Source organism: Nyctibius grandis, chromosome 20 (genome assembly GCF_013368605.1).
Source record: "Nyctibius grandis isolate bNycGra1 chromosome 20, bNycGra1.pri, whole genome shotgun sequence".
Taxonomy (NCBI): domain Eukaryota; kingdom Metazoa; phylum Chordata; class Aves; order Nyctibiiformes; family Nyctibiidae; genus Nyctibius; species Nyctibius grandis.
Window position 1 is genome coordinate 4,174,575 of NC_090677.1, and position 9,937 is coordinate 4,184,511.

General features: G+C 54.3%; 1 protein-coding gene across 1 annotated transcript; it reads left to right on the forward strand.

Annotated features, from left to right (window-relative positions):
* Positions 1 to 1,180: 1,180 nt before the first annotated feature.
* Positions 1,181 to 9,003, forward strand: SLC29A3 (solute carrier family 29 member 3). Its single transcript, XM_068416696.1, has 5 exons — positions 1,181 to 1,420; positions 5,171 to 5,253; positions 6,158 to 6,384; positions 7,482 to 7,644; positions 8,334 to 9,003. The coding sequence occupies exons 1-5, from the start codon at positions 1,181 to 1,183 to the stop codon at positions 9,001 to 9,003; spliced, it is 1,383 nt and encodes a 460-aa protein (XP_068272797.1).
* The last annotated feature ends 934 nt before the right edge of the window (positions 9,004 to 9,937 follow it).

Genomic DNA, 9,937 nt, shown 5'->3' on the forward strand with positions numbered 1-9,937 from the left:
CCATAGTGGATGATGCGCTTGTGCTTTGATGACTTCCACCAAAAAAACAAGCCCGGGGGAGAGCTTTTGTTATCCCTATGCCAGTGGGGGAAAGCTTTTGTTATCCCTCTGCCGGTGAATAACGCTGATTTAAAACCCCGGCGTCCCCAGCGCTGCTTTTGCGGCGCAGCTGGAGGAACGCCGGGCTTAATAATTAAAAAAAAATAAAGAGGAGGCGGGGGGGCGGAGAATAAAGGGCGGAAAAGGCTTTTGTGGGAGGTGGCAGGAGCAGGAGGGACCGCCCGCGGGGCCGGGATCGGGGCCACCCCCGCCGGGGCGCAGCGGAGCGGGGCGGCGGGGCCGTGAGGAGCCCCGGTGAGTGCTGCGGGGGCGTGCGGGGCTGGAGGGATGCGGGGCTGGAGGGATGCGGGGCTGGAGGGAGGGAGGGATGTGGCTCTCCCCTCGCCTGACAGCTGAACGCTTTTATTGTTTTCATTGCAAAATCCCCGTTTTCCGGCACTTCCCCCCGCCCCCGGCCCGGCCCCGGCGCCGCTGGGCGAGCGTTTACACGGCGCTTTGCAAAGCCTCGCGGTGCCGGGGTCGTTTCCGAGGCGCTTTGCTTGCTGACGCTGCCTTGCCAAGCCCGTGTTAAATCAGTTTACAAGTCGTTGTCCGGAGCCTGGTGACGTCGCGCTGGTTTATGAGTCACTTTTGCCAAGCCCGGATGATGCGACTTTAGTTTACGAGTCATTTTCGAAACCCCGCTGGTGGTTTATGCTGCTTTACAGGTCACTCTGCAGAGCCTGGATGATGTTACCTTAGTTTACAGGTCATTTTCAAAAGCCTGCTGGTGTTTATCCTAGTTTACAAAGCCTGGTGAGGTTGTTAGTTTACAAGCTGTAAGTTTGTTTTTTTTTGGAGCCTTTTGATATTTCCTGCTTTTGCAAGGCCAAGGGGATGGGTTAATTATTAATTATGGGTGGCAATGCAGGCGCTGGGGCAGCGGAGCCCATCCCCACCGTGTCTCGGGACCCTTCTCCCGCAGCTTTCAGGGAGCCGGCCGTCCCCGTGCCGAGCCGGTTCAGCTCACTCAGCTGGCGTTTGCTGGGCAAAGGAGGAGAGAGCCACATACAGCAGCTTATGAACAATAATTTGTAATAATATCATTGTCGGTGATTGTTTTTTGCAGGGTGCCGGCGCCATGTACCCCGCAGATGCCAGCTTGCCCCCAGACGCGGAGCCCCTGATCGAGGAGCCCTCGGTGAAGAGATACAGCCGGCAGAAGCCAAGCGACCGCTTACACGGGGCCTACGTTATTTTTTTCCTCCTGGGCATCGGGTCCCTGCTGCCCTGGAATTTTTTCATCACGGCCAAGCACTACTGGATGTACAAGCTGCAAAACTGCTCTGATCAGGCGGGGCAGGCATCGTCGGATCTGCGGGTGAGCGTGCTGCTTTCAAGGCAATAAAAAATAAAAGCTGCTTTCCTTCCTTCCTTCCTTGCTCTTTTTCCCCTCTGCTTCCCCAGAAGGTGGGCGAACGTCCTCTGGGGTTCCACCTGCTGCAAACCTGGGGTAGGGGGTTATTTGGGGAGCACAAACAGCAGCAAGAAAGATGCTGAAAGGTGAAGCACTTTGCGGGCTGTCTTTTACCTGTATTTGAAGTGCTGAGGCTTAAGGTGCCTTTAAAAAATTTGGCTTAATCTGCCCCATCAGCATGGCTGCCTTTCATAGGCCAATTTCTACGTGCAAGGTGAAAATGTCTTTGTGGGGTGTTTTTTTTCCTGTCCTTCACGCTTGGTGAGCCCCAGCGGGCTCTGTGCTTTCCCAGCCGGACTCGGCCGCAGCTCCCCGTGGGCTGGGAGATGAATTGCTCTGGGCTTCTGGCCCCGTGGCGAGGCATCGGACACGTTTTTAGGCATTTTCTCTCTTGCGGTGGCCGGTGCAGCCCGGCGTTCTGAGGCAGCAGCAGGGCTTTGCAGGAGCACCGGCCCTGGAGCACGTGGGTCGCGATAGTCTCGAGCCCCCTGGGTCTACAACTACCTGAAGGGAGGTTGTAGTGCAGTGGGAGTCGGCCTCTTCTCCCGGGCAACTCGCGATAGGACAAGAGGACATAGCCTCAAGCTTCGCTAGGGGAGGTTCAGGTTGGACATTAGGAAGCATTTCTTCTCAGCAAGGGTCATTAGCCATTGGAAGGGGCTGCCCAGGGAGGTGGTGGAGTCACCATCTCTGGAGGTGTTTAAGAAAAGCCTGGACATGGCACTTAGTGCCATGGTCTAGTTGCCATGGTGGTGTCAGGGCAATGGTTGGACTCAATAATCCCAGAGCTCTCTTCCAACCTGGTTGATTCTGTGATTCTGTGGGTGCTTTGCTGCTTTCCCTTTGAGATATGGCAGGTGTGACTGGAGCGTCTCCTTGCAGCGGTGAACATCTGGCTTTTGGCATATGGGGCGAGGAGCCTGTCACGGGGCAATTGATGAGCCGGCCTTGGGGCGGCAGGCTGGATGGCCTCTCTTTTTTTCCCTAAAAAAGCCACCTTCTCTTGCTCCTCGTGCCGTGGCAGGGTTATTTCCCTGTGCCCTTCTTTGTGGCTGGACAAATGTCGTCGTGATGAGGCTGCGTCCCGTCCTCCTCCCATCACCAAGCTCGTTCAAGTGGTTTGGGCACATTTTATTTGTATATAAGCACAGAGCCAGGTGTGACACCCACGTTTTCTCTGTGATTTCTCACACCAGTACGACATCCACGGCTGTGATAATTTTAATAGCTGTTAAGGCCGTTGTGTTTTTGGTGGGGACGAAGCAGAGTATCATTGATGGTGCTTTTACCAGTATGCTGAAGTACCGATGTGGTGGTGCAAATGGAGATACTGGGTGGATGTTGTGGCTGTCCCCTCCCTGGCAGTGCTCAAGGCCAGGCTGGATGGGGCTTGGAGCAACCTGGTCTAGAGGAAGGTGTCCTTGCCCATGGCAGGGGCTTGGAACTAGATGAGCTTTAAGGTCCCTTCCAACCCAAACCAGTCTGTGATTAAACTGATGGGGACCAAGCCCCTGTGGTGCCTGAAGATCGTAAATAGGCTGCCCTTGTGCTAGCAAGGATGGTCAGAGAGGGGGTGAAGGGTGCTCCGCCAGCCCGTGCCATGATGTCCTCCCTCATTCCCTGCATCCCGCTCGCTCCTCGTGACTTCTACGTCAGGCTTATCCAAGGCAAGTCTTGAAAAAGCTGTTTTCAAGTCGAAGATGTATCACTAGGTCTCTTCTTCCTAAAAACCCTTGCACGGCTGTATTCCTGGTCGGTACTTTGTTGAAAAGATGTTTCTCCTCTTTCTGTATGGCTGTGGTGTGATGCTTTTTACTTCCTCGGGTGAAAAGCAACCTGGCTTTTCCATGGCAGTCGAGTCTTTGCAAAAGCATCTTGGTGATGCCAGGCAGACTAATTTGCCACCACGATGCTTTGTTCTTGTTTGGGTTTGGTTTTTTTTTTAAGGTACCGAGTGCATGGTGTGCATTGTGGCAGCATGTTTGAAGATGCTGTAGTTAATACAGGGTCAAACACCTCCATTATGGACCACGGTTCTGTGGTTGAGGGATGATACCTTCCTCTGTGGGAGGTGGAGGTGGGAGGAAAGTGTTGGGTTTGCGTTGTGGATTATTATTATTATTTATTATTAGCCAGGAAAGGGGTGACAGTCTTCCGGCATCACCGTTTCTCCTTTAAAACCTTGTTAGTGATGGGGAGCTTGATCCCTGAGCCGCCCGGTCGGGGAGGGCTCAGCAGAAAGGGAGAAGAATGAGGTGTTTTATAGAATCATAGAATGGTTTGGGTTGGAAGGGACCTTAAAGACTATCTAGTTCCAACCCCCCTGCCATGGGCAGGGACACCTTCCACTAGACCAGGTTGCTCAAAGCCCCATCCATTTCTTGTAAAGAAGAAAATTTGCCCTGAAAGCATGTCTGTGATGGGTGGGGGTACCCGTGCAGGGAGAGGAGTTATGTCTGAGCTGGATGGACACCTCACGGGCAGGAGCGGTGAGATGAGTACGAAGCTGGGTTACTTCAAATACACTTCTGCTTGGTGGAAAGTGTTATGAAGTCTTTTTTTCCTCCCCAAAAGAAAAAGGAAATTAACTTGGAAGTATGTTAAATATCCCCAGGCTGGCTTGGGGGTTTGTTTTAAGTAGGCTGGTAAATAAGTCTTAGTTTTAGCGGCCAACTTTGCATTTTGCTTTGTCTTTTCTCTTACAATTCATGCTGTGGCTCTAGAGCTTTGAGCCTCCCGCTTCGCCAAGCCAACGCCGTAAGCGCAGGGCATTTATGTCTCCGTCTGTATGGACCCTCTAGGAGCGATTATTAGATTTCCCGTTGCTTACAGTAAAGCTCCTGATAGGGAAGAATAAATGAGCGTGCTTGTAAACTGATTAAAAGATGCAAAGCTAAAAAAAGAAAATAACGTGCAGAGAAAACATGCCAAGTGCCTTCTTGCGCTCGGATGTGACGTGGCCCCACGCAAGGTGGGCTGGGGAGTATTGAGTGATGCTGTGGCGACTCGCTCGTGTGGTGTATGAGTCCTTGGAGTAAATGTGTTGAGCCTCAATATAGTTTCTTGATGAGTTTTGTGCCTGCAGAGGAGGGAAAATAATGTCCCTGTGTCGACACTTTGGGCTGCTTTTACTCAAGCACGTTCTCAGGTGAGGTGTCCCGGTTGCTCTGCACGGACGTGGATGCACAAGTTTGGTAGCCAGCATGGGCTTCTGAGGCAGTTAGCTAATAATATTAATGCTTTTGTGTCCCAATTTATGAAAACCAGCCCTCACAGAGCTCAAATAGGATGAAAAGTTCAGGGGCTTTGTCCAGGATGCCAGAGCCAGCAGGAGAAATTCAGACCTTCTTATTTCAGGTGCGGCAGTAAGGCAGGTATTTCCCTCACCATTTTTGCCTCTGAATTTGTTATCTCCCTGATTTCCTGAAATACCCTGGGGCTGTTGCAGGACGAGACAACCCAAGGTGGTTTCCATTGCCCGTTCCCTTTGCCTGTCACCCTGAGCAGCTTTGCAGCACGTGCTGTGATGCACCGAGGTGGACACCTACATCATAACTCCCCATGCGTGCTGTATTGTGCCGTATGTAGGACCTGAAATTCATGTGTTGTTCCCCCCTCTACCTTTTTTCCTTTGTTTTTTTTTTTTCCTGGCAGGACTTTTTTGAGAGTTACATCTCCATCGCTTCGACCGTGCCCTCAGTGCTGTGCCTGATAGGAAACTTCTTGCTCGTCAACAAGTAAGTGCTGCTCCATTCCTTCGTCCATTAGCCGTGGCTCTCCCTGGCTTTGCCCACATCGCTCCTGCCTTTCTCCAGCTTCAGCCCTGGCTCCCAGCTCAGCCTCCCCTTCCCCTGGGTGAAAGCCATGGGACATCACAAGCACAGCCTCCCTGTGCAGCCAAAATCCCCTCATCTGCCCCTGCCAGCACCCTGCTCCCCACCAGCAGCACCCATGCCTGGAGTTGGCTTGAGTTGTATCACTGTGAATGAATTCCTAATAAATTCCCTGGTTAATTGCTTGGCAAACGGTCTTTCCTCTTGAAAAATGCCATCGTTGTCACCAAGGGACTGGCTGATGAGGGCTAGGCTCATCCAGGCAGGAGTAATGCCTTGCTCCGGCCCTACCAGCTGCTGGACTGGGTTAAGAAATGGACCCATCTGTGCCTTGTTGCAAGCTTGAGTTAAATCTAAAATAGCCGCCTCCCCTCATTTTTGCCGTTCCTTATCCCAGATCAGGCTCCTGCACGTTTGCAGGCGGAGAGGAATGTGTTTGTGTGCTTAATCTCTAGATCGGGGCTGCTGGTCCAGCTCCCTCTTCTCTCCCTCGCCCCCTCACTGCTGCTGTACCTTGCTCCAGCCGTGGGGGTGGCTCCTGATTTCTGGGTATTTACAGCTCGGTTGGGCTTGTAGACTTGGTCCTACTGATGGCCAAAGTGGAAATCGCAGGGTTTAACATCTAAAGATGAGAGAAGTCATTACTTCTTATTCCTCATCTCCCTCCACCTTGATGTTCTTTGATCCTCCTCATAGTAGAGGAGTTGGTGTCCTCTGCATTGCACCTTCACATTATAAAGTATAATTATAAAGTATAATTATAAAGTTTAAAGTAAACTCAGGATTCTCTCCTTCCCCTTGTCCCCAGGGTGCCTGCCAGCGTCCGGATCCTCTCCTCCCTCTTTGTCATGCTGGCCGTCTTCCTGGTGATCACGATGCTGGTGAAGGTCGACACCTCCGCCTGGACCACGCTCTTCTTTGCCCTCACCATCGCCTGCGTGGTTGTTGTCAGCAGCGCCTCGACCGTCTTCACCAGCAGCATCTTCGGCGAGAGCAGCCGCTTCCCCATGCGGAACTTGCAGGCGCTGATCTCAGGTTGGTGTCCCCCAGCCGCGCCGTCCCGCTGGGATCGTGCTCTTGGGTTTGCTGGGTGGTTGGTTTTCTTTCCCTCCTGCATCTGGCGTTTCGTCACATGGGGTTTATTTTAGAAACTTAACTTGGCCATAAAGCTAAAGGGAAGTTGAAGGAGAAACACGCTGGGTCACATGAGCCGGCGCTGTCGTTTCTGTAAATACCCATAAACCGAAGTGGTGAGGGCTCAGCAGAGAGGAGGACAGCGGTGGCCCTTCACCGGAGGGGTGAACGCCCTGCAGAGTAGCTCCAGCCAGCGTGATGGCTTGACCTAGTGGTTTGTTCTGTGCAGGGAGAAGCGGGGAAGGAGATAGGTCCCTCAGCTCCTCTGTTGGCAGCTGGAGGAGTCTCCAGCTTTGCGTTACCTCCTCCTTTCTGTTCAGCGTTTCCATGAGGGACACGGTGGGAGCTGTGAGTGATGAGCTCCCGGGAGGTTTGATAACATTATAAATGTGCTGTGCAACAGCTGACAAACCAAGGGGGGAAAGGGGGGAAATCAAGATGGATAATTTTTTCCCGGGGCTGAGATAGAGGTGTTGTAATGAGTTTAGCCCAGTGGGGGAGATCACCGCGTCCCCGAGGTGGCATACGTGTTGCTGGTGGCTTGAATTCCCATCTGGGGGAGTGCAGAAGAGTGGTGGTTATATGTGTGCCGGGGGAAAGGCAGGTTTAGGCTGTGGGCAGGGCTTGGACCTTCTCTGTAGCACTTGGCACAGGCAAACCCAACAGGTCGGGTCCTATCCTGACCCTTGTGGAGATGGGGATGAGGGGTGGGACCTGGGTTGTGACACAGCCCCACCCATAGCTGTGTTGGAAGGGGATGTGGGGTGAGACCTGGGCTGTGACGCAGCCCCACACGTAGCTGTGTTGGAAGGGGATGTGGGGTGGGACCTGGGATGGGACCTGGGCTGTTTCTGGGTTCCCCCTCTGCATCAAAGTCCTCCTCGCTGGAGGTGCTGTGGGTTGCTCTCTGTCACCTCGATGTCCCTCACCTGTGCCCATCTCGCTCAGGCTGGCTCAGCCCCAGGTGCTGAGCTCTGGTTTTGTGGTCCCCTGCACAGGTCAGGCCATGGGTGGCACAATCAGCGCCGTCGCCTCCGTGATAGACCTGGCGGCAGCCACCGATGTTACTGACAGCGCCCTGGCCTACTTCCTCACCGCCGACATCTTCATCGTCATCTGCATTGTGATGTACCTCCTCCTCCCCAGGCTGGAGTACTCCAGGTGTGTGCACCAGCCTGCCCTGGGCATCCCACAGGCGCAGGGTGGGAGGGTTTGCCGCTGTCGATGCCCAGCAGGGTTGCTGGGGGGACCCATGGGATGTTTGGTGTGCCGGTCCGTGCCCCGTCACCCCCCGGCATCCCACCCCACGTGCTCCAGCTCCGGCGCTGTGCTGCCGCCAGCCACACTTCCCCATTTGACCAAAACCACAGACTGAAACTGGGTGCACGCCGAGTTTCTGGCAAGGCTCCCTGGAGGGGAGAGGGGTGCTGACACCAGGGCTTCTGAAATGCATGGAGTCAGCGGAGAGCGCTGATCTGGAAGCAGCCAACGAGGTGGGTCCCCATAGGGTGTCCATATCTGCAACATCATGCACTGATGTGCATGACCTGTTGGTCGTCTTGGTGCTTGCAACCCCCAAAACCACCCTGAAATGCCTGCGTGCAGTAGGTTCACCCCCTGTGAACCACCGAGGGTGTAAAGGGGTCCCTGCTGTGGGGGAGAGGGGGTGGTGGGTCCCTGAGGGTCACTTCTCCGTACGAGGTGGGATGGGGTCACTGCAACCACCTTCATTGGGCCCAGCAGACAACAGTTGCCAACTTCTGTCCTGCTGTCTCCCCAAATCTCAGTTTGTGTTCCCCCCCACAGTGACTGGCACTTGGCTAATCGTCTCCCTCCTTTTCTTTCCCCAGGTTTTACATGAGCAGCCAGAAGGAGAGCCCGTCTCTGGCCACCATGCTGCCCGACAGCTCTGCAGAGGACGAGGCAGAGCCACGAGGCACCGCAGATACCTCCTTCCTCGCAAAAAGCACCGGCATCCCCCCGCTCCGCCCCATCCTACAGAAGACCGCCCTCCTTGGCTTCTCCCTCTTCTACGTCTTCTTCATCTCCATCATCATCTTCCCTTCTCTCTCCTCCAACATCGAGTCGGTCAGCAAGTCCTCGGGAAGCCCGTGGAGCACCAAGTACTTTGCGCCGCTCACCAGTTTCCTCCTGTACAACTTCGCTGACTGGTGCGGGAGGCAGATCACCGCCTGGATCCAGGTGCCCGGCCCCAAGAGCAAGCTGCTGCCCGCCCTCGTCCTCCTCAGGACCATCTTCCTCCCTCTCTTCATCCTCAGCAACTACCAACCCCGGGCTCACATCCAGACGGTGGTCTTCAACCAAGACATCTACCCAGTGGTCTTCACAGTGCTGCTGGGGCTGAGCAACGGCTACCTGGGGACGCTGGTCATCATCTACGGCCCCAAGATCGTGCCAAAGGAGCTGGCCGAGGCGGCGGGGGTGGTCATGACGTTTTACCTCATGCTGGGCCTGGCTGTGGGGTCCGCCTGCTCCGTTCTTGTTGTCCACCTCATGTAGAGGAGCAGCTGGGGGGGGATGCCCTCGTTTCGCAGTGCTGCTCTTGGGTATTTAGGGTTTTTTTACCCCAAAAAGCCAGGCATGTCACAGATTTGGGGCAGGCTGCCTGTCTTGGGGGGAGAGGGTTGCATCCAGGGGGAAGTCCTCCTTCTGGGAAGGGGGTGTCCCCTGTGCTTGGGAGGTCCCGTGGGACACTTGTCACTCCCGGAGCAAATGGACGAAAATGGACCAAAAAAGTCTTGTCCTCCCCAGGGAGCACCAGGGGCATGGGGAAACCTGTCCCTCACCCCAGTGCCAGTGGGCAAGGGTGGCTTATGGTGCCACCACGCTGGTTTTAAACCGAGACCAGGGCTTTTGGTGGCACCTTGGGTTTTGCTGCCTCGTTGTTACGAGTTTAGCCCTGCGGTGTTTTGGTGGTCTGGGGGGGCATCCCCCTTCATCAAGCTGTGATGGTGGTTTGAGCCCTGGAGCACCTTCAAGCAAGCTTCGGGAGCGGATAGCAGCCGCGCCAGGGAGCAGGGCACCATTTTGGGGGGATTTCATACATTTGTGCCACAAAAAAAGCATATATAAGGGAAACCTCTCCCCTTGGACTTCTGCTTGCTTTAATTTTCCCAGATAAGATTGAATTGAGGGATCATCCAGCCCCCAGCATGGTGCTAGTAGTGCTGGGGCTGTACGTTGTGGCCAACCTGAGACCATTTCTCCCGCTGTGACTGTGCTGTGGTGGTTGTGGACACCGAATTACCTCTCTGCAGCTGAACCCCACGGACAGAATGCGGAGTGGTCCTAACCTAAGGATTTTGAAGTGCCTTTAGTCTGTGTTGAGAAAGGTCTATAAAAGCCAGGGAGAGGTATGAGAGAGGCTCTGATGTGATATTCACAGCAGAACGCTGGTTAATTTACGTAGACAAGCGGCATATGCTCTCCAGAT

Excerpts from the sequence above, each read along its gene's own strand:
- SLC29A3 (XM_068416696.1), top strand. The coding sequence starts at position 1,181 with ATGTACCCCGCAGATGCCAGCTTGCCCCCAGACGCGGAGCCCCTGATC. Across the intron at positions 5,254-6,157 it reads AACTTCTTGCTCGTCAACAA|GGTGCCTGCCAGCGTCCGGA; the intron begins GTAAGTGCTGCT and ends CCTTGTCCCCAG. Across the intron at positions 7,645-8,333 it reads CCCAGGCTGGAGTACTCCAG|GTTTTACATGAGCAGCCAGA; the intron begins GTGTGTGCACCA and ends TTCTTTCCCCAG.